Source organism: Alosa sapidissima, chromosome 9 (genome assembly GCF_018492685.1).
Source record: "Alosa sapidissima isolate fAloSap1 chromosome 9, fAloSap1.pri, whole genome shotgun sequence".
NCBI classification, from domain to species: Eukaryota; Metazoa; Chordata; class Actinopteri; order Clupeiformes; family Clupeidae; genus Alosa; species Alosa sapidissima.
The window spans coordinates 21294459-21318744 of record NC_055965.1 but is presented as its reverse complement, the minus strand read 5'-3'; the positions used below and the strand labels follow the sequence as shown (position 1 = coordinate 21318744).

At 44.0% G+C, this 24286-nt stretch overlaps 2 protein-coding genes across 2 annotated transcripts in view; both read left to right on the top strand.

Annotated features, from left to right (window-relative positions):
* LOC121718035 (NACHT, LRR and PYD domains-containing protein 12-like) overlaps nt 1-24286 on the top strand; it is a 1225568-nt gene that overhangs the window by 741479 nt on the left and 459803 nt on the right. The gene's annotated exons all lie outside the window — the stretch shown is intronic.
* LOC121719836 (noelin-2-like) overlaps nt 594-24286 on the top strand; it is a 64302-nt gene continuing 40609 nt past the window's right edge. The window contains exons 1-2 of the mRNA XM_042105631.1: nt 594-1374; nt 18463-18612. Of these exons, the coding sequence (XP_041961565.1) occupies nt 1234-1374; nt 18463-18612 (291 nt within the window). The 5' untranslated portion in view covers nt 594-1233. The remainder of the gene's footprint in view (nt 1375-18462; nt 18613-24286) is intronic.

Below are 24286 nucleotides of genomic sequence, written 5' to 3'. Positions count from 1 at the left end.
CTCTCATTCCCGTGTTCTCTTCTCTCACTCTCTCTCATCCCCGTGTTCTCTTCTCTCACTCTCTCTCATTCCCGTGTTCTCTTCTCTCACTCTCTCTCATCCCTTTTTTTCTCCCCTCTCCCCCATTCACACAAGACACCTTGTCATTTTCTTACCGATACGTTCATTTGTTTTCTCTCTCTCTCTCTCTCTCTCTCTCCCTTCTCTCTTCTCCTCTTTTTCTTCCGTTCCCCCTCTCCTTCCTTTTTTCCTCCTCCTTTTCATTTCCCCATCAACTTACTGTCATTCTTCCTCCTGTTGCTGTTGAGCTGCATCTTCTTCCTCCTCTGACCCTCCCTCCCTCCATCTCTCCCTCCCTTCCTTCTCTCGTTCCTCCTCTCCCTCCATCTCTCCATTCTCGCTGCTGAGAAAAAGAGGCTGTGTCTCAGGGCTCGTTTCTCTCTCTCTCTCTCTCTCTCTCTCTCTCTCTGTCTCTCTCTCTCTCTTTTTTTTGTCTTGAACTGTGGTCGAGGAAGGAGTCGTAGTAGGGAGAGAGAGAGAGAGAGAGAGAGAGAGAGAGAGAGAGAGATAGCACAGGGGATAGAGAGAGAGGTAGAGAGTGAGCGAAAAAGAGGAGAAGAAGAAGAAGGAGGAGGAGGAGGAGGAAAAAGGGAGAGGAGGGGAATTTCTGACGGTGGTGTCCCTCCGCTGATACTCTCTCGCTCGCTGCTGCTGCCTCTGCAGCTGCTGTTTATAACACGAAGCGAAGCAGAGATGCCAGACAGCCCGGCAGGCAGGCATCCTGAAAAGCCCAGTGCTCCGAGGAGGACGACGACTCGCTAGGTCTTGGACATCGCTCGGCTTCGAGTCTCTCTCTTTCTTTCTTTTTATTAATTCACAGAGGGAAAGTTTCACAAGTCTGGTTCTTAGGACACGTAGAGCAGATGGGAAACTGAACGGGTGCTTCAACTTCAGGGTTTCTAAGAATAAGGAGAAGGAAATGGAATGCGGTCCTGATTTAGTTTAGGAAATGGTGAGGAGCGAAGAGACAAGCTAACTATTTTTAGGATTTTTGTGAGCACATATTTCCATCTGGGACATTTTTTTTTTCTTTCTGTGTGGAAGGCACTACAGGGACATTTGGTTTGGAGTTTCGAGGACTCCTTTCTCTTCGTCTATATTTTTTGGAGTCGAGGGGGTGGGGGTGGTCATTTTTTTGTGCGGATGCTGGTAATGACGGTGTTGTGAGGGAAGATGAGTGTTCCCATGCTGAAGATCGGCGCGGTGCTGAGCACCATGGCTATGGTCACCAACTGGATGTCCCAGACTTTGCCTTCTCTCGTCGGCCTCAACGAGACCGTCGCACACAGTGGCACCTCCGAGAGAATTATCAGCGTATGTACAGTGTGTGTGTGCATACTATATCTCTCTCTCTTTCTCTCTCTCGCTCTTTTTCTCTGTAATGTGTGTGTATGTGTGTGTGTGTATACCATGTCTCTCTCTCTCTCTCTCTCTCTCTCTCTCTCTCGCTCTGTATTGTATGTGTGTGTGCGCGCTTGTTGCATTCTGTTGGTCTGTGAATTGCATTTCCTTACCCTCTCCTCTTGGTCACTGTGTGTTTTGTGTGTCTGTTATAGCAGTTATCTGTTGCCTTGCACTGCGTTTGCCTTTACACTGGTTGTGTACACTGCAGTCGCCTTTGCACTGGTGTTACGTATGGGAGTGTGTGAGAGTTTGAGAAAGAAAAGTCCTCTGTAACGCATTGGATCAGAATGTTTTGTTTCTGTTTTCAGTCATGAGATATCAGTGCTGCACTGGCTGGTGTTGTGGTGTAGTGCTTGTGATGTCCTTGGGTTTCATTTGTCTGTCATTTGACTTTCTGAGCAATCAAGTCTACAACGCGACTGGTAGGCGCTGAGTGAAGAACAGTATCACTATCTAACTTGACTAAGAGGATGCTCAGAAAGAATTTCAGCTGTTTTCCTATCAGAAAACTCAGTGATACTAAAATCAGTACCTTTTTTTTCCTCAATCAAGGCAGGTACAAATGTATTAAAGCGATACATACAAGTGGTTGTATCCATTAGAGTGCGGTTAAGGACGGAAATTTCTGTCCGGACTCAGCCCGCATTCGACAGAGTTGCATCCAAACCCGTCAGGCAGTTTTATTTTTATGTCCGAACACGACCTGAACTCGACGGAGATGATGCCTCAGTTTTTTCCATGCTAGTGATTAAACGTTCACGTTTGTGGATAGCTTGTCTTTAGCCCATTAAACAGAACAAACAACAAATGGAATACTTAATTGTCTGCAGAATCAGATAAGGGTGCACTCACGCAGGTCACACACAGCGCACATTAACACAAGAGGCCCAAGCAAGCATAGCCTATTGAAGACTTCTAGTCTTACCATTGACGAAAAGTCTTGAAATTAACTGCAACAGTCTTTGAAATTACAGTCCTTCTGTTACTCACCCATATCAACTCAAGGAAATCCTCTCCTCCAATTGAACGAGACGACCTTATAGCCTATCGGTAGCCTATGTCTTTACCGGTAGCCTATGTCTTGCCACCTGAAATGCACATGCGTGGTCATGGCTGCATAAATAAATCAGGAAGAAACACAGGAAGAAAGCTGTTACGTCTTTTTTTTCGCAAAAGAAAAAAAAATAACGTTTGCATCACATGAAGCAGACCTGTTGATTACCCAACATAATAAGCCATTTTAAATGTAAAGTGTCCAAGATATATCGCCCCCATGTGTCCGAACCCGAACCGAACCCGAGTGTAATTTCTAAATATTTGTCCAAATCCGACCCGACCTGCATACATATGCTTATGTCCTCTCTTAAAAGCACTGCTGTGATGTAAGGTCAGCTGATTGTAAGCAGTAGCAGACCAAAAGTCTGTAGCTTTAAACATGTCTTTAGTTTACACATCGGTACAGTATTTGTTCCCATGACCTTTTTTTGTTTACACATGTTTGTACTGTATGTACAGTTTTAATTCCTCTCTCCTTTAATTGCCTTCTCTTCCCTTGGGATTAATGAATTATCTGTCTCACAGGTCCTCAAAACTTTATTGTAGTTTATTTCTACAGTATTTACAGTACATCACAAAGGCCACACACGCAACATGCATGCATGCATGCACACACACACACACATATACACACACACGCCCACACACACATGCACACACACACACAACAATCAAACACACACACTCTCACACACACACACACACACACACACAACAATCAAACGCACACACTCACACACACACACACACAACAATCAACCACACACACGCACGCACCAACCCTCACAGTGGCTAACAAAAGAGGTGAATATGGTGCCCTTGGATAGTTAAAAAACATTTTATATCTGAATGTTCCACTTTTTTAGGGCTTGCTGATTTTACACATCAGCTCCTTGTACCGGTACAAACTGACAGATTGGCATGTGTTTCAGGATCCAAATTGGCGTCGGGAAGCTTGGGAACCTTCATTGTGACACGTTGTTTGCTGTGTGTCACTGAGGCTGGCCACGTTCTGTAATGCCTGCATTAGCTAATTGGTCCTCGCCGAGCAACAAAGAACACACCGTATGGCACCCAGGGGCTTTTTTACAGCTTCTTGTGAGCGAGAGAAAGATAGACAGACAAAAAAAGAACAAAATGAATGAATAGGCTGGATGGAGGATGGATGGATGGATGGATGGTTGGATGATCCTTTCTAGTAAAAGGTCAAACACATCACATCATATTTCACTTGTACCACAGTGAGATCACACCTACAGTGGTTCAGACATGATCTCAAACACTTCTCACTAGTCACGATATGACAGCCATCCTGCTTGTTAACGTTCAGCATGAGCCGAGATGCAACAAATGTGGAATATGGAGAGAGAGAAAGCAGTGGGATACATATAATGCTTGGTATGCAAATTAATAATGTATATCCCACGTCTTTATTACTTTGTAATATGTACAGTATGTTCGCTTGTAGTCATTTGTGTAATTCTGTAAGGTTAATGAGAGTCCTTTCACACTCTGCTGTGAGGGAAATGAGGCCGTTATAGACTCTTTAAATTCATTATCCTTTTTGACTGAGTCATCCATTAGAGCTTTCTTTAAACAGCTTGGACCTTACATAATAATGAGTTAACTATGAGATAAAAGTTATCTTTTTGTGTAAAAGCTTCATCCAGCTTTGATTTTATTTGATCTAATGTGAGGTATCCCGCAGATACATGAAACACTCTTTTTTGAGTATTTGCTGGTGGGGTGGCTATTAATTCATTAATTAATTAATGAATTAATTATGTAGGCTATATCGGGACACCTATGAAGTAGATCTGGAAAAAAGTTTAATCACCGTTCCATATCAATTTTGAATGGTAACTACTGTATAACAACCAACGTCTAACGTCTTTAAACATAAAGACTTTCAAACTAGGAATCAGGCTTTGCAACAATGGAATCAGCTGTAAACATCTAAGTAAAGAAAGTAGCACAACAAAGTTGGCTTGGCGGCGGTTATCCCTTACTTAAAAATGCCAGGCTATTATCTCCTTAATGGCTCTTGATTCAACGCTGCTTAAAAAGTTAGTTCAGAATTAGTTGAAACTGAACCAGCTGAAACCCCATGTCATGTGGGCCACATTGGGGTGCAAACTGAACCAGCTGAAACCCCATGTCATGTGGGTCACATTGGGGTGCAAACTGAACAAGCTGAAACCCTATGTCATGTGGGTCACATTGGGGTCCAAACTGAACCAGCTGAAACCCCATGTCATGTGGGTCACATTGGGGTCCAGGTGGCCACGGGGACCCGGGTTCGAGTCCGACCCGTGTCATTTCCCAATCCTACCTCATCTCTCGCTCCCACTTGCTTCCTGTCAGTATCTCCCCTGTCCTGTCATAATAAAGACAAAAAAGCCCTTAAACTAGTTAAACCTGTTTTATAGCATTAACTCGCACGAGGCTGCAGTTTAAAGGGGGTTTTAGAACAGCTAAACAAAGGTTTTAAGTATAATTCCCAGGTTTGTCTGGGTTCACCTATCAAAATTTTAACGAGATAAAAAAAAGTAGCAATTGTTTTACGTTTCCCAGCCAATAGCCAGAGGTTGTTATGAATCATATGCACACGCACACACACACACACACACACACACATACAGTACACACACACACACACATACACAGAGAGTGCCCAAAGCAACACGTTTCCACTTTTTTAATTTCTCCACCGATACCCACAGGTTCTGAATGTGGAAGCAGATTTCTTTCCCTGCATGCCAGGACCTCTGAACAGAAACGCTCTAAATGTACCAAGTGGCCACAAAATGGATGTGCACATCATCTCCAATGAAGCATGATTCATCCCGGAAGAGAGCTAATTTACTCAGGCCCTTTTCTATCATACACACACACAGACACACACACACACACACACACACACACACACACACACACATTCGTGTACAAGCACACACACACACTCTCACACGTGTATAGACACACACACACACACACACACACACAATCGACTCATTGCATCTTCTGTGTAGTCGGCTAGGAGGAAATCCTGTAGCCCCCGTGAAATGGCAGTCTGTGTTTAAACTAATCAAGCCTGGGTTTGTTTGTAGGTATGATGTTGGGAAAGAGAAAGCTGTTAGCCACGCAAGTGTGTATGAACATATAGGTGTGGAGGTGTGGATACGTGCGTAAACACACACACACACACACACACATACATTTTTTTGTATGAAAAATACAAGTTCTTTTTTAAATTGATGCCATCAATACGGTTTAAACAATTTGGGACGGTGCCAATAAAAGGCTGAAGCAGTTTAATGCTAACAAAAACAGAAGGAGACACTTTTCACAACTAGTTATGCCAATTGGTAATATGGTTACAGAAAGAACATTCCAGAGAGGCAGAGTCTCTCAAATGTAAAAGTGTGGATGTATTCACCACACCTTTAATGGTTTATACAACAACCGTTACAAATAATACAACAACAAATTGCAATTCATGCGGACATTTCATCATCCACAGTATATACAATTAAAATATGTAAAAATACTACAGGTCAATAGGACAGGGCTGAAAAACAACATTGGATGGCGGTGATCTTTCGGGCCCTGCATTAGATATGTTTTCTGCATTATAGTCAATTCATTTTAGGTTTTGCTAATTGCATTTATTTACATTTTACACAGCGTCTTTTTGGAGACATAGATAGACTGATCTACAGCACTCTTCTCAACATAGACCTTCTCTCACGTCCAACTCCTCCAGGGTGCACAGTGTCTGTGTGTGTGTGTGTGTGTGTGTGTGTGTGTGTGTGTTAGCTACTGAAGGCACTATTTGTATGCACTATCTCAGAGGTGTGCTTGGGAAGCACTTTCTGTGCTGCATGTACTCAGGTGAAATGTGCAATAGAAATATGATTGATTGGTAAACTACCCCCAATGTTTCTGTGAATATTGTATCTTGTGTACGCGTCACATACATTTTTGGGGACGCCCCAAAAAGACACATACGTGTGGCAGCCAAACAGAGCTTGTGGGATGTCAGTGGACAGCCATTCAAACAGAGCTTGTGGGATGTCAGTGGACAGCCATTCAAACAGAGCTTGTGGGATGTCAGTGGACAGTCATTCAAACAGAGCTTGTGGGATGTCAGTGGACAGCCATTCAAACAGAGCTTGTGGGATTGCAGAATGTTTGACACTGTGTTCCCTGCTGGACATTTTTGGGAAGAAAAAAAAAAAAAACTTGAATTACCTGTCTTTAGACTTCAAGGCTTGTTTTATGGAATCTAATAAGCAGCCTTCTCAAAGGAAGAAAGAAAAGAACTTATTTTCTGAGGGCTGCAAGGAAGGCTACTTTTACTCTTAGGATAACTATTTGGTTCTCCGGAACAACCGGAAACATGTAATAGTAATTTAAGAGTAAAATATCTTAGCAGTCTCAGCTTACTCACTTGATATTGATGACATGATGTATATTAATGAGAAGCCAAAACAGCACAGTGTGTTTCTGTACTGAAAAGTACAAATATACATATATCTGTATTTCAAAATACATACAAATATACACTATTCTTGCTACAATCAGCCTGCAAACACAAATTCTTGAATCCAAATCAGACACAGTGGAGGAAGATATGATCTTCATATTTGTATTCCTTATGCTGAAAACTTATCTATGTTCACAGCTGATGTTTACCTGTAGGCAGTAGCCTTGTAGCAGTGTTTTATTTATCTAAAGCAATTGCACCTTTTATCATGGTACTGTAATGATGCTCACCAAATTGAATTGAACAAGATGTAAATAACATGAATTGAGTTGGATTGGATTGAACTGAATGGAATGGAATTGAATGGATTGAATGACATGCCTGTCAACCCTCCCTTTTTTTCTGAGTTTATCACATATTTTGACTTTTATTCCAGCTGTCTTTCCATTTTCCTGTAAAATATCCCGTATTTTAATACTCTCGTAACATTAGCCCTGCCATCGGACCTGTCAGTCTCTGTACTGTTGTCCTGTTGCTGCCCCCTTGCCCTTCCAGGGAAACAGAAGTTTTCAAAACATCATTTTGCTTGCTTGAAAGCGACCAGAGTGATATTAGCCTATTTAAGATAACGGCTGGTTGTTGTGAGAGCACGATTTGACGCCAATCTGTAAGCAGAGTCACGTTAGACCTAGCTCCACACCTCGTTTAGTTAGTGCAGCAGTTTTGTAGTCTGAATTCTTGCTGTCAGCAGAGGGATAGCAACAGAAAGATGAATGTTGAAATTTTCCTGTATTTTGGGTAAGTAACCCAAATCCTCAATATTGACAGCTATGGACTGAATGGAATGGATTTTAATTGAATTGCACTGAATTGGATTGAACAGAATTGAATTGAGAGGAAAGTGGTTGAGTAGAGATGCTGAGATGAGGCGGGAGAGAGATTACACCAGTTCAGTAGGGTGCAGTGACTACACGCAGAGACATGAAGGAGATAAGAGATTATGTTTAAACATCCTTACCACAAACTGTGTGTGTGTGTGTGAGAGAGAGAGAGAGTGTGTGTGTGTGTGTGTGTGTGTGTGTGAGAGTGTGTGTGTGTGTGAGAGAGAGAGAGTGTGTGTGTGTGTTTAAATGACCATGCTACATGAAGAGCTCCCAGCTGGGGCCCAGTGTGAGACATGAGTGAGTCATCTCTCGCTCACTCACCGGCTCACACACACACACACACAGACAGACATACACACACACACACACACACACACACACACACACACACTGAAGCACTGGATATAAACATTCACATGTCAAACACACACTTACATACTCAAATTTACATGGGCGCAACATATCATGGAAACAAATACACACACACACACACACACACACACACACACACACACACACACACAGAGAGAGAGAGAGAGACACATGCACTGATAAACACGGACACACACACACACAGACACACACACACACGCACACACACTGAGAAACACACACAAACACACACACACACCGGAGTATCAGTGGTATTTACTCAGGCTGACATTTTCTACAGTCATGAATCAAGATAGATTCAGTGAGCCAGATATGCAGTCAACCTCTCCACACACATTGACATTAACACACATTCACACACACACATGCACACATGTGTGTCTGTGTGTGCGCACATGATGCTGTGTTTTCATTCGTAGTGACAGTGTGTTGATCCTGCCCTCTGTCTGTCTGACATTCTCTCACGGATACATATATTTTAGACTCAGAGTGCACACACACACACACACACACACACACACACATGGTGTGATTATTGTTGACATTTCTCCGCCAACAAAATCAGTAGGAATCATGATGTAGGTATGAGTGTGTGTGTTTGTGTGTGTGTGTGTCGGTGTGCATGTGTGTGTGGGTGTAGGTGGTGTAAACGTGACTCAAAAAGTCAGATGGTGCTCATTCCATTGCCACGGCAACAGAGCGTCAAGCTGGGAAAAGAGAATGTCAATCAGGCAAACAGCCACTTAGGATTCATCCACCAGAGTAACCTGCAGAGAATGACCAGCGTGCTCAACAAACACATGCACACACACACACACACTCACACACACAAACACACACACACACACACACACAAACACACCGAGGGCTCTAGGGGCGTGTTCCAGCGCAAACAGTCCCTGTTGATATTTTGCAGTTTCAGAAAACAATTCCTCCACAGACCAGGAACCTCCTGGTCTAAAGTCAGTGGCGGAACTTCAGATGCTATTTTAAGGGCGTATGCATGGCCACAGGACTGCAGAAATGAATGCTATGCACACCGATCTACAGACACCCTTTGCACAGATGGAAATATTCAAAGCCTTGATAATATTTGTCCGTTTCCCGGCTTTGTTCGTGCATTGGTCAACTAAAAAATGTTGTAGCCTATATAGTACATCTGCATGCAATATCTGTACAACAACAACACCTAATTACGACCTATTAATTTGGACAACTTTATACAGCCCTATAAAGGCTAAAGTTACCTTTAGTTTTGTTCCAATTTACCGTTGTGTATGGCTTTAAACATCGTGTGTGCTTTAACATCAGCCTATAAGCATTATTCCAGCTGCGCTAAGGTTTTGACAAGCACCACAATTTTGCCTACCTTGTTGTAGCCCATCTAAAAATTACTCCAAAACTTTGCTATGTTCCCTCCATCCTTTCGTTGTTTTCAAAAAAAGTTTTATATCCATGATGGCCTTAAAGTCTTGAGTTTGTGAATTCGCTTAAATAAGCTTATTATGTGCTGTTAACCAGCAACCATAGACAGTAAAAGAAAGCAGCAAGTACAGTGGGTCCCAGTTAAGAATTGACACTTCATTCACCATCAAGGTGATTCACGCAGCTGGTTGAAATGTAAGTACAACTGCAGCCGCTTGGGGGCAGCATAGTCCGCTGTGGCGTTCCACGGTCGAACCGGACGGAGCATTCGACAGCAAGGGCTGTGAATGGCCGAGTTTTCAGTGCGTTTCTCTGTGTTTTTACAGCCCCTGCAACATGCTAGTCCACTGTAGCCTATAAGCTTTGTACATAATGTTAAACATAGTTTTGGATTCAGTGGCAAGATGTCTTGATTGTACAGTGCCTGTCTCTCAGTAATGTTTTAAAATGAGAGCTTTGTCAGCTGGCAGTAGGCTACTTTGTCGGCAGTCATGAGAAGTTCGCTTGCTAACAGAACATAAATATGCTGCCCAGAAACCTCGTGAATAGTTCTAATTTGTTTTACTACAGTAACGAGGTTAAATATAGCCTTTGCCTACAGCTTCTCCTTAACAGTAATGTTAACAAAATGACAGCATTCATATGACAAAGGAAAACGAATTCGGTCACTCAAGACTGTGCCACAGCAACCAGTGTAGGCTACAGTCCTACCCAATAGGCCTACTCGAAGCAGATAGCGCTGTCTGACGGTCTAGTGGGTTAATGCGCGTATCCAGAACAGGTCTGCAACTTTCAGGCAGTTCTGAGTTCGAATCTAGGCAGGAGCACAGCCATATAAAGGCCTATTGTTATCATTTTTTGCAAGGTGTTGCTCCTGGCAATACTTGTTTATAAGACGTTTGGTGATTAGTTGATAGCTGTTTTTGGGACACGTTAAACGTTCTTTATAATGAGCGCATAAGGGGAGTAAAACGACTGTTATGCGCTGTTACAACTGTAGGCTACAATGATTGCAATACAAAAATATGCGTGTGTTAGTTTAGTTAGTTTTGTGATGTTTTGCACTTTTGCCTCATGTGTTTTCAGGTTTGGGCTTTTTTGGCAACATTGACCTTGGTTAGACTCTGCATACTGTATGTTATTTCTCCGTATGGAAAATAAAGTCAATTTTCGACACACGTCTGTTATTAGTTCAATAACAAGTGTTCCTTGTTAAAACATGTGACTAGTGAAACTCATGGGCGGATTATGAACTTTCGGGCCCCTGGGGCCAGATGTATTAAGGGCCCCCCACTAATTGTCGTATATGTGGGAGGGGGGGTTTGGGGGTCCTCCCCCAGAAATTTTTTAATTTGTTTGATATGATTTCCTGTATTCTGGTCCATTTTGGGGATGGGCAATACTAAATTCAATCAGATTCATAGTCTACATCCTGATTTGTTGATATTGAGGCAATGATTCCATGCAAAGGCTTGGGCTTCAGGGCCCCCTGATCCCTTGGGCTCCTGGGCCTGGGCCCGGTAGGCCCGTGCAGTAATCCATCCCTGGTGAAACTCAAATGATTTTAGAAATATTTAGCCAAAGCCAAAAAGTGTTAGAGAGAAGGAGAGACGCCGGTGCAGCTCAGATGTCTTCTTAATTTTCTTTATTATTTAGTAAAAGGTGCAGAACATTATTAAACTTTGACTAACGTTTCGATGTTCATTAGTCAAAAACATCGACACATCGAAACGGCCCCTATTTTTTTTTATAGATGGTTATGAGGAGCATTATGAGTTGCAATTTAAGTGAAATTTCTACAGTAGGCCTACAACATGCAACACGCTTGTTAGGCTGGGCTAATGTCTTGTACAGGTAAATGTTCAACAATTGCTGGTGTGCAGGCTATAATCAATTAGCTAAATCATTTGTCCAACTGTTTAAAAACAAATCGTGCTACATTCAAACGCAAAAGGTGCTTTGATATCTTTTGATATTTTTGCATTATTTTGAATATGACTCGTTCCAGTCTCAACAGCACGTCTACGTTTTCCACACGCATCTAAGTTCTAACACACATACCCTCTCGCTTTCTCTCTTTCTATCCCTGCGCACGGGGCTTTCTTAAAGGAGCTGCATCATTTTACAACAATTGCATCTACATTTTCATATTAGAATGTTTTGTCTGTTTAAGTGTAAGCTTAAACTACCGTGATCAATTTAACCCTTTAGCCGCCAGGGTTTAAAAAATATAAATTGGATTTTTACATCAAAATTTCAAAAGGCCATGGCTTGCAAGTGGTCAGAGATAAAGTCCTACTGTAAATGTGAAAATCATTGAGTATGACCAGAAGTTTATGAAGGGGGTAAATTTACTCATCTAATTTGCATATTATGACGTCACTGGATGGCAACCACCGTGAATTATGCATATTTCAGTAAATACTAGATGTTGAACATATTTGAGCAGTTTTACTTTCTTTTTTTGTGATTTCACCGACATAACAAATGAACAGGAACACAGTCACATGTAAACCAACAATAGTAAACTATTATTATAATCACAAACCCTATGCTACTATACAATAAAGTAGCCTGGTCAAATCAGTTCCATATCGCGGGTGACTTTGAAGTTCTTTAGAGCCCTATTTTTACAACCCCTGCTGTCTATACCACGTCCATTACGGACACTATCATCACTATTGTCACTGGCACCTCCAGCTATGTTGGGCAGAGGGTCGAAATAAGCATGGTATGCTTAGTGAACACTGTCGAAAAAGACGCACCTCCATTCACAGACGCTCCGTGACTATCAGTCAATAGACGATCGATCATATTCTCCAAAAGGCAGATATTCTCCTTCAGAATCAGAATAGGTGAATAACAGACCCAAGACTTCATCACACGTGAATTTTTTTTTCAACATTTGGTGTATTTCTGCTTCAATTTGTGCAAAACTAAGGCCCGCATCGCTTCCGCGTTATGGAGGAAATGCACGTCTTCTTCGTGTGTTTCTCGCGTGTTTTTGCGAGCTTCCTGAAAACTTTGAAAAAAAAGGTTGAGCTTGAATCAAAGCTCTGGGTGTCTGCCAACTAGTGGTCAAGAGTACAAATGAGATTTTACACTGTACTCGCGTCTATCGTCTGTTTTATTCAGTAATGACGCTTGTCGCAATATTGCAGTTTGTGCCATTTCTGCTGAGAAAATGGGGTGCGTGATTCATGAAGGAACCCGTCCAAACTTAACTGGGACCCACTGTAGGCCTACTCCGCTACAATTTCTGTAGTTGCTGTGTCCATTCATTGTTATTCTCTCTCCTGCTCAAACAAAAGTTGTGCATGCATTAAGTTGATGATAACGTGTTTACGAACTCTACTTTACATAAAATAAATATTGTAAATAGCCTACTAATCTAATCATGCAGTTAATGGGATACTGTGCAGAGTTGGAATGTTAGGTCAACTTGGAAAGTGTTTCTCGTTACCTGTTGGTAATGTACAGCCGTAGCTTACACCTGCAGGAGCGCTTGCTTGGGCGCCTGTGTTGCGAACACATTTCCACGAATCACGGATGTGTTGATGACATAAATTAGGAAATATTAGAGGACTTAATGAGACAAACTGCATGCCGATGCAATTTAACCCAAATGCCCCAGCAGCGGCACGGGAGAGGAAAGCTTATCTGACAGATCTGCATTGTCTATAGTGAGGTAATGTTAGATTACATTGCAAAAATATCACCATGCATTCATAAGATCGTGATTCAGTGAGAGTGATCCCAAAACATCGGAAAGTGACATTTCTGTATTACATTTTGTCAAGAGGAAAAATCAATAGCAAACTGTTCACAACTGACTATAGCACTGTGAACTGTTCCTGGTTGCACCTGGCAAATCCGCCATCATAATAGCAATCCGCTATGGAACAAGCGTGCCTGTTGTTAAAGGGAATGTGAGATGATGCTCTGATTGGTATATTGCACGTTAAGCCCAAACCACACCCATGAATAATGTAGCTGCTACAGACCACCCCATTTTAGATTTGTGTCGGGCGCAACAGTCAATTTTCCGCCGGTAAAATAGAAACAGCGTCCAAGATCCGCCCACAAAGCGATTTGTCAAAGTCAATTGTGTTAAAGTGCAAGATATAGCCCCGAAACACAAGAATGTACATACATGACACAAACACACACAAACATAAACATGCACAAAATTGTATGAATGTGCACACACACACACACACACACACACACACACACACACACACACACACATACAACACACTAATTTGCTTAAATCTAAGCTTTCCAAAACCCCCTCCTGAGGTGCAAGCGTAACAGAGACTGTATACTGTAGGAGGAAACAAATCACTACCGCCCAAACTACGCTAGCCTCGTAAACCATACTCTTGACTACGTTTCGCTACGCTTCTCTTCAGCAAAAAGTCTGGCTCCATTGGCAAACATAGTTTTCCAGGTGGGAGGGCACTTGTTTGGTTAAAAGGAACTCCATTGATTTTAAACTTCAATCACTAACAACCGGGGTTTCATTATACCGAAAAGTTTCTCTGCACCAGGCCCCTAGCAAGCGAGCTAGCATCATATCATTGATTCCAATTGGAAAGACAGCTAGCAGTCACACGTTTCATCTAGTTATTAACTTACAGGACATTCAGTCCTTTGACTAACTCAACGGTTATGAAGAAATATGTATATGACTCCTCCCGAAACGACATATATTACCAACATAATTTCCAATACCTCAGTGGAGAGGACAAATTTAGCTCGTAGCTAATATTTAAACTTACCATAACCTCCTATGTAATCACGGTTAGCTTACTAACTAGCTAACGTTAATTGTGGAACTTCGGTATAACCAAAGATCCTTGATTTCTCCGCTTTAATCCTCTCTGGTATGACATAGCCAATTATCTCATCTTAGTATTAGGGAATAAGTTTGTATTGCAAGTGATAGAATTAAGGTATGACTTGTTGTATTTAGTTGACGTTATACCATGTAAAAATAGAAATGTAATGGTTGCCTAAATCCAACGTACACATCGATAACCCTCACAACAGCCTTATTTTGTGCCTTTTATTCATATTTGCTCAAAGATTTAATAAGTATAAGCCCTTTTTCGCTCAAGGGCAATTTGTAAATTCGTATGTTCGCTAAACATGAGGAAGTTGTTGGAAGTTACATATTGATATTTTAACTATTTTAACCTGTTAACTTCCCCTGTAACCATAGCAATAGCCATGCAACAAAAGTTGGTGCGTGCTTGCAGTGAGCAAGTTAACACGAAGACTGACATCTTTTTTAGCGACTTTGGATATTTACTCATCTTAGGCTACTTACCATTTATTTGTTGAATTCAGATTTAAACTACTGTAGGACTCACCTACTTTTAATGTAGATAAGACATCATATTTGGAGTTAAGCATGTCTCTCCATGCGTTTGAATAGAAGCCTGATTTTGTTAGTCAGGTTTTCAAGTTCGAAATAACTGGCCGGAGGCATAACCAAGATGGCTGCTGTGTGGACAGAAGCATAACCATACACACACATATATGCATGCAATCATACAAACACACACACACACACACACACACACACAGACACACAGATACAGTACACATGGACAGAAGCATAATACACATAAATAAACATGCATGTCCTCATACGCACACAAACATGCACTCACACACACACACACACACACACACACATAGAAATTGGTGTGTAACAGATGGGAGAGGTGTGAGAGGTGCGGCGGAGCTAATTAAAGAGCACAGCACCACCGCAGAGAGAGATGGAGAGAGAGATGGAGAGAGAGAGAGAGAGAGAGAGAGAGAGGGGAGCACAGCACCACCACAGAGAGAGATGGAGAGAGAGAGAGAGAGAGAGAGAGGCGGGGGGAGCACAGCACCACCACAGAGAGAGATGGAGAAAGAGAGATGGAGAGAGAGAGAGAGAGAGGCGGGGGGAGCACAGCACCACCACAGAGAGAGATGGAGAAAGAGGGGGAGAAGCGATGAAGAGCAAGGGCGGAGGGGGGGGTCACAGCTCCACCGCAGAGAGAGAGAGATGGAGAGAGGGAGAGGAAAGAGGGGATTAGACGAGAGAGAGCACTGCTGAGAGAGATGGAAGGAGTGAGATAAAGAGAGGGAGGAAAGACAGTGGGATGGATAAAGAGGGGTTAAAGAGATCTGGACAGAGAGAGAGAGAGAATGAACACGGGGCATGACACCCAGACAGTGATGGATTAGAGGAAATGAGAGGGAGGAGAAAGAGAGAACAAGAGAGAAGTAAGAAGAGAAAAATGAAAAAGTGAAAGAGAGAAGAGATAGAAAGAGATCAGTCACTGCACCGCCTCATGCAGACACAGTATGCTTTTATTATTATTTTAATTAGCATTGTTATTATCTGGTTAACCAGGGTATTGGCATGTGTGTGGGGTGTGTGTGTGTGTGCGTGTTTGTGTGTGTGTGTGTGCGTGCGTGTGTGTGTGTGTGTGCGCGCACGTGTGTGTGTGTGTGTGTGCGTGTGTGTGTGTGCGTGCGTGTGTGTCATGCATCATCAGGGGTTATGCCAGGGGAGGTTTGTTCTGTCAATAAAGCTTTTATTACATGTAAATTAATAGAGAGTGATCAGGGGAGAGTCATGCAGACAGACAAAGTGTGTGTGTGTGTGTGTGTGTGTGTGTGTGTGTGTGTGTGTGGTGCTCTCATCCATATGGATTATTGCAACATCTGTGTCCTATTACTGGCTTTAAATGTTTTAACAGGTGTCGCTGTGTGTGCGCGCGTGTGTGTGTGTGCGTGTGTCAGTGTGTGTGTGTGTGTGTGTGTGTGTGTGTGTGTGTGTGTCAGCGTGTGTGCGTACACCCTTTATAACTGTTCCCTCTTCTATCTCTCACAGAAAGCCATTGTCACAGGTCAGACATCATCTCTTTCAATTATTACTCTCCCCTTCTCTCTCTCTCTCCCTATCTCATTCCCTCTCTTCCTCTCATTTTCTCTGTCTTCCTTCATTCCAACTATGTGTCCTTTCTTTTTCTCTATCAATCTCTCATTGCAGTCTTTCTCTCTCTCTCTCACCCCATTTCTCTGTCTTTCTCTGACACAGACACATATCAATTCCATTGTTTCCACACAATGTCAAAATCTAATATTCACCACGACTACAGTGTCATTGTGACATTTTTTATTATTATTTTATTTCATTGCAGATAAGGGGGATTATTTTAGAATACTGTTCTCTCTCAACCCCAACAGTGAGGTTCCATTTCTCATTCTTGTGGACATTAAAATCTTTGCTTTGTCATGACATATTAGCCCATGGCCATCCAAAAGTGGAGCGCTGAACATCACAACAGCAATACATATGTGTGTCTCTTTATTCTTGTTTACATGGACACTTTCTCCAATAAGGTGTTTAATATAAGTGATTTTTCCCCCACATGAAGGGTTCATATCAGATTTAATGTGTCCATGTCAACACATGTCAACTTATGGTTCTTTGTTTTATGCTTTGCTAAAACTATTTTCATGCCAATCAACTCAACTGTATTGAGTTGAACTGAGTACTGGAACTGGAAAAAGAAGTGAATGTGCGTGTACTGTATGCCCTTACTTTCCCTCTCCTGATTGGGTGTATGGGACTAATCCTTTCATTCGCTCTCCTCCGTGTCTGTTCTCTACTGACCGGTGATGACTGACCTCTCCACTTCTCCTCCTCCTTTCCTCCCCCACTCCCTCTATCCCCATCTCTCCCATCATTCTCTCCCCTTCTCTCTCTCCTCCTCTCATCTTTACTATCCTGCTCTCACTCTTCTCCTCCTCCTCTCCCCTACTTCTCATCCCTCCCTCCTATCTCCTCCCCTCTCCCCCTCCTCTCCTTCTCCTCCTCCATGCTCCTCCTCTCTATTCCCCTGTATTTCTACCCTCTCTGTTCCTCCTCCTCTCCACTGCTCTCTCTCTATCTTTCCTTGCCCTCTTCTCCTCTACCCATCTCTCTCCTCCTTTCCCTCTCCCATCTCTCAACCTTTTCCATATCCCCCTTTTCTCCTCCTTTCCTCTTCATCCTCTCCACCTTCTCCCTTTCCTCCTCCTCTTCCTCCTCCTCTACCCATCTCCCTCCTCCTTTCCTCTCTTATCTCTCCCCCTCCTCCTCTCTTCCTCCTCTTCTCCTCCACCTCCTCTCCCCTCCTCCTCTTCTCCTCCTCCTCCTCTCTTCCTCCTCCTCTTCTCCTACTCCTCCTCTCTCACCCTCCCCTCCTCCTCTCTTCCTCCTCCTCTTCTCCTCCTCCTCCTCTCTCCTCCTCTCCCCTCCTCCTCTCTTCCTCCTCCCACTCTCTTCCTCCTCCTCTTCTCCTACTCCTCCTCTCTCCACCCTCCCCTCCTCCTCCTCCTCCTCTCTCCCCTCTTCCTCTTCCTCCCCCCTCTCTTCCTCCTCCTCTCTCCTCCTCTCCTCCCTCCTCCTCTTCCTCTTCCTCCCCCCTCTCTTCCTCCTCCTCTCCCCTCCTCCTCCTCCTCTTCCTCCCCCCTCTCTTCCTCCTCCTCCTCCTCTCTCCTCCTCTTCTCTTCCTCCCCCTCTCTTCCTCCTCCTCTCCCCTCCTCCTCCTCCTCTTCCTCCCCCCTCTCTTCCTCCTCCTCCTCCTCTCTCCTCCTCTCCTCTTCCTCCCCCCTCTCTTCCTCCCCCCTCTCTTCCTCCTCCTCTCCCCTCCTCCTCCTCCTCTTCCTCCCCCCTCTCTTCCTCCTCCTCTCCTCCAGGCTCTGTACCCAGGCCCCGATGAGGGCTGGCAGGTGTACACGTCGACGGCGGACGCGGAGGGCAAGTGCGTGTGCACCGTGGTGGCTCCCGCCCAGGCGCCCTGCAGCCGGGACCCCCGCAACCGCCAGCTCCGGCACCTCACTGAGAGGGTGAGTGGGATGAGGGGATGAGTGGGATGAGAGGGTGAGTGGGATGAGTGGGATGAGGGGATGAGTGGGATGAGAGGGGTGAGGGGATGAGTGGGATGAGAGGGTGAGGTGGGATGAGGGGCTGAGTGGGATGAGAGGGTGAGTGGGATGAGGGGACGGGCACCATCACTGAGAGGGTGAGTGGATGAGTGGGATGAGAGGGTGAGTGGGATGAGGGGATGAGTGGGATGAGGGTGAGTGGGATGAGGGGATGAGTGGGATGAGGGGACGGGCACCTCACTGAGAGGGTGAGTGGGATGAGAGGGTGAGTGGGATGAGTGGGTGAGAGGGTGAGTGGGATGAGGACGGGCACCTCACTGAGAGGGTGAGTGGATGAGGGGATGAGTGGGATGAGGGACGGGCACCTCACTGAGAGGGTGAGTGGGATGAGGATGAGTGGGATGAGGGGACGGGCACCTCACTGAGAGGGTCAGTGGGATGAGTGGGGACGAGGGCCGATCAGAGATGGAGGTTTGAGACTCAGGAGAGGTGAAGAGGCTTGAAGAATGTGAAAGGAAGGTTGAAAGAGAATGATATGTTTCCTTCTCATGCAGATACAGACTCTCTTTCGCTCTCTCTCTCTCTCTCTCTTTCATTCAAACTGGGAATAGACAAGCGTGAACTGACTACAATTTAGCATAGTTGCGAGTTTCTCTCTCTCCATTCTCTCTCTCTCTACATTCTCTCTCCCTCCTCACCCTCCTCTCTCTCTATCTCTCCATTCTCTCTTTCTCTCTATCTCTATATGTCTCTCCATTCTCTCCTCTCTTTCCACATCTCTCTCTCCCTGAGTAATGTCTGTGGCCTGACGGTGGCTCTCACTGAGCTCTAATAAGATGAAGCACTCTCTGAGCTGCCCCAGGGCATCATGGGTAATTTAACCATGATGAATGAATCAAGGAGTGGGACAGATAGAGAGAATTAGAGAACGAGAGGAGGGAGTGGGAGGGCAGAGAGAGAAATCAGTTTTGGGGAAATAAAAAAAAAAGTATAGGGGGACAGAAGAGAAGACTAGAAAGAGAAACTGAATGAAAGAGGTGAAGAGAGATAGAGAGGGAGCGAGAGAGAAAGAGAGGGATAGAGGGTGCATCTGTTTGGCAGAGGGAGAGGAAAAAAATAAATTAAGGAAATGAGAAAAAAGAAAGAGTGGAGAAAGAAGGAGCGGATGGAAAGGTCAATTGTCTTCATCTTGCGATGGAGAGAGAGGCTGAGAGAGATTGGGAGAGAGGGAGAGACAGAGAGAGAGAGATACCGAGGGAGAGAGGGGAGAGAGAGATTGGGAGAGAGGGAGAGACAGAGAGGGAGAGAGGCTGAGAGAGATTGGGAGAGAGGGAGAGACAGAGAGAGAGAGATACCGAGGGAGAGAGGGAGAGGCAAAGCAAGCACTTTAGCATCCTTCGTTAGAGCAGTGGTTTATTTTCTCCCATGCATACCTCTGAAAAACATGCAGCATTAAAATTCCTCACACACCAAAATCTACATACTAACATAAGCTCTGTGTCACTCTTTAAACCCCCCCCCCCCCAAACACTTGAAAAAGAGACAGTGTAATCACCTATAAGAGAGTGAGGGAGATAGAGAGAATAAAGAAGGATTAGGTAAGAAAGACAGAGAGAAAGATAAATGAAGAGAGAGTGATCGGAGTGAGTACTGTACTCTAAGAGTAGAGCAGGAGAAATAAAGAAATGAGAGAATGGAGAAGAGAGAGGAGCACGACAGTAAAGTAAAGAGGAGAGACAGAGGGAGAGAGAGATCGAGGGAGAGAGAGATACACTTGACCTAAAACTATCTTTATTTAAACAGCAATTAAACCATATAAGCCCACGTACCAGCTAAACAAACACCTGTTTGTCTGCCTGTCTATCTGTCTGGCTGTCTGCCTGTCTGTCTATCTGTCTGGCTGTCTAGGGTTTTTCCAGGGCCCCTCTGGTCTCCTCAAAAGACCTGAACATCGCTGCCAAATCCGTGTCTTGGCCTTCATTCTGTTCCCTTATGAGATTTTAAGATGCCCAACTTGGCCTGTCTCACCAACAAATTGCAGTCTAACTAGATGTACCGCAGACCGGTACAAAATATGACCGCCGCCCAGTCCAGCACATTTTTTCCACAAAAATAAATCACGCTGAAAGGCCTATATGATTCTAACTGTCTCACTAAATTGCGTGTGTGTGTGTGTATGTATGTGTGTTTGTGCGTGCTTGTGTGTTTGTCTGTGTATGTGTGTTTGTGCATGTGCATGCATGCGTACATATGTCTACTGTGTGAGTATGTGTCATACGTATGATTACTGTGAATGTATGTGTGTGCGTGTGTATCTGTTTATGCACATGTGTGCACATGGAATGGGTTAACATGACCCCTGGAGGCAAACATACAGAAAAAATTGGTCATCCTAGGCCCTACGGTTCTCAAGATATTCACAGAAAACTGTGTCTGCCCAACCCTCCTTTCGGGGGGTCCAGTCCAGCGGGGGGGCTACAGATCAAAACAAAAAATGATGGTTCCATGCTATCCATGTGGGGTTACATGCCCACCAAGTTTCGTGTACCCCGGTCTTTCAGTGACCCGGGAATCCTTGACGGAAATTTGGACATGCGAAAAAGAAACAAAACCTATATGACTAAACCTATATGACCGCCGCTTCGCTGCGCGGCGGTCATAATTATTAGACAGCACTCTCCCACCCTGCCTGTCTGTGGCCCAATGCAACCTAATACACACAGGGTCATGGAGAACAGGAACTTTCCCAGGTACTGCTAAAAGAGAATACGCTCTCACAGAATAAGTGAAGTGCGTCTTCTGGAAGACTACCAAAAGGGCAACTGGGTGTGTGAAACTGTCTCGTTAAACTTGGGCACAAACGTATTTGTGGCGATCGAGCCATGGAACGGCCTACATTAAAAGGTCACTTCTTCTCCTCGGCAGTGGAGACTTATAAAACAGCCTCCATTGGGTATTGCCACATTGCCCTCCACTTACCGTTCCTGGGCGAGCTTTCAGCTGTCATGTAAGAAGTGTATAACGTTTACACAGGCAGAGAACAACACCTTTGTCCTGATTTAAAAAGATAGATAAATAGATAGATAGATAGATAGATTGATTGATTGATTTAAGCAATAAGCCCTGAGCGGCCGTAGGTTACGCTGATTCTACAACAGCTAAGGGGTGTTGTTAGGCACGACGCGCCAGCGGAGTGGTCCTGAATGGGGTGGGGTGTGGAGGGATAAATGATCACTATCACTAAACACTATGCCTTGATATCCACCAGTGGCAATATGCCCCCGTTGACCATCTCCCATACTTTGAGGTGTTACCTGTAACCCTGGAAAACCCCTGAAGTACTCCACCTTGTATGTCTTGCATTCCATGATTATACTGTATAAGTGTGTGGTAATGGTAGCATTGCCGTCTGACCGTTGGTTGTCCAAGGTTCAATTTCTGAACCTGCTGTTGCAAGTCTGTGTCGCTTTAGATAGAAGTGTCTGCTAAAAACCTGTCACTTTACTTTCTACTTTACTGTGCATGGTTGTGCAATGTTGTGCAATGTTCATGAAATAAAAAAGGAAAATAGGGGGCAAGACAGAAAAGAGACACGCAACCAGACAAAAGGCCCGCAGCACTCCTGCTCACAAACACTCCATCCATAGAGAAAGAGAGAGAGACAGAGAGAGTGAGAGAGAGAGATAGAGAGAGAGAGAGAGAAGGATAGAGGATAGAGCCTTTTTGTGTGGAGAGAGATGTAGAAGCTCAAGAGGGAGCTCAAGAGGGAAAACATAGCAGATGGACCAAGAGAGAATGAGAGGAGGAAGGTGGGATGGAGAAAGAAAGAAAGAGAGAAAGAAAGAAAGAGAAAGAGAGAGTGAGAGATGAAGGTCATTCCTGATCACACAAACTTGCAAAGGTTGCAGAATAAAGGACGAGTGAAAAAAGAGAGGAAAGAAGAAGAGAGGAGAAGAGGAGGGCAGGAGAACGTGAGAGTGAGCTAGAGGAGGGCAGGAGAACGTGAGCGTGAGCTAGAGGAGGGCAGGAGAACGTGAGAGTGAGCTAGAGGAGGGCAGGAGAACGTGAGGGTGAGCTAGAGGAGGGCAGGAGAACGTGAGGGTGAGCTAGAGGAAGGGAAGGAAGCAAGGGAGCAACAGAGGGAGAAGTGCAGAGGAGGAGAGAAGGGAAGAAAAGAGAGAGAGAGAGAGAGAGAGAGAGAGAGAGAAAGCAAAAGAGCAGAACAGTAAGAGTGGTACAGAAGGTCAGTCCTGACCATCTTTTGCTGGCAGAGGACCGGGAGCCCATCCGCCCCGACCTTGGCCCATTCATCAGGGGTGCGTGCAGGATCCGCCGACAGCAGAGATAAACAGCACTGGGGATGGGCCGATAAGAGACACAGATTCACATCACAACCCTGCCAAATTAAACCCAGCACAGCGAGAGAGAGAGGGAGAGAGAGAGGGATGGGGGGGGGTAAAGGGAGGGAGAGAGAGAGACTTTCTTTTCCCCTCTGTTAGAATCAAGCAGTGTAGCAGAAGGCTGGGTTAGATGTGTTTGTTTCCAGACAGATACTGTTTCATATCAGATACTTGCCTGCATAAAGCAGATATTAGCTCATGTTGCTCATTGCACCCATTGTCAGTGAAGCAGCAATTTATCGGTATCCGTTTTTAACGTGTAAGATACGGCTACATCGATACGTGAAGCCCCGTATCGGAATAAAACTGAAATGAACCGGTCGTTATATCGATTTACTTGTTACGAATCGGTTCACAACCTTTTCTGCTCGCTCAGACTCTCATTTACGTTCCAAGCAGCGCGGAATTGTGGGTAATGCAGTTCGTTTTGGCTACATTCATTGCCCAAAGTTGTCAAATGACCTCATTACCCATACATCTTCTGCAACTTAAGCACGTGACAACTCGCACTCAGTCATATGTTTTACAGTTTTTACTCTTTTGTTTTTCAAAATCCAGCGCGAAATTAAACACTAAACAGCAACGATAGTCTGTAGAGTATAGCCTTACGTTTGATGAAGGGATTTCCTTAATGTTAAATAATAATTTGGCCCTTGCTAAAACGATGCACAAATAATTAGCCAATTATTTTGTTCATATTCACTCAGACTTGTGGCATTATAGGTTTCTGCATTAGGTCTACCGTTGGAACAAAATAAACCCAGAGAGTTCATTGATATGTAGGCCTATTTTATTCTTGTAGGCTATATGAGAAAAGGCCAAGAATGTCTTAAGCACTGTTTTATTTTATTTCGGTATTGTCTTACCTCAACAAGGCTACAGCTCCATGAAAACAATCAGATATGACTCTATAAAGTCTATAAAAAATATTGTATTTGGCTGCTGTGTTTGACAGTTTAGATAATCATATTCACACATTTTTTTGCCTAACTGACAACCATGACCATGATAACTGATAATATAAAATTAATGTGCACCTTGAGCAAATGATAAAAAATCTTTCAGAATGCTTTCCATTCTTGAACTGCATCGAATTGCATCGAATCGCATCGAATCGTACTGAATCGTTTTTTTATACACATGTATCTTTTCTTGTATCGAATCGTGCCCATGTATCTAGATGCGAATCGTATCGTCTTTTACATGAGAGATTCACACCCCTATCTTGCAGCATA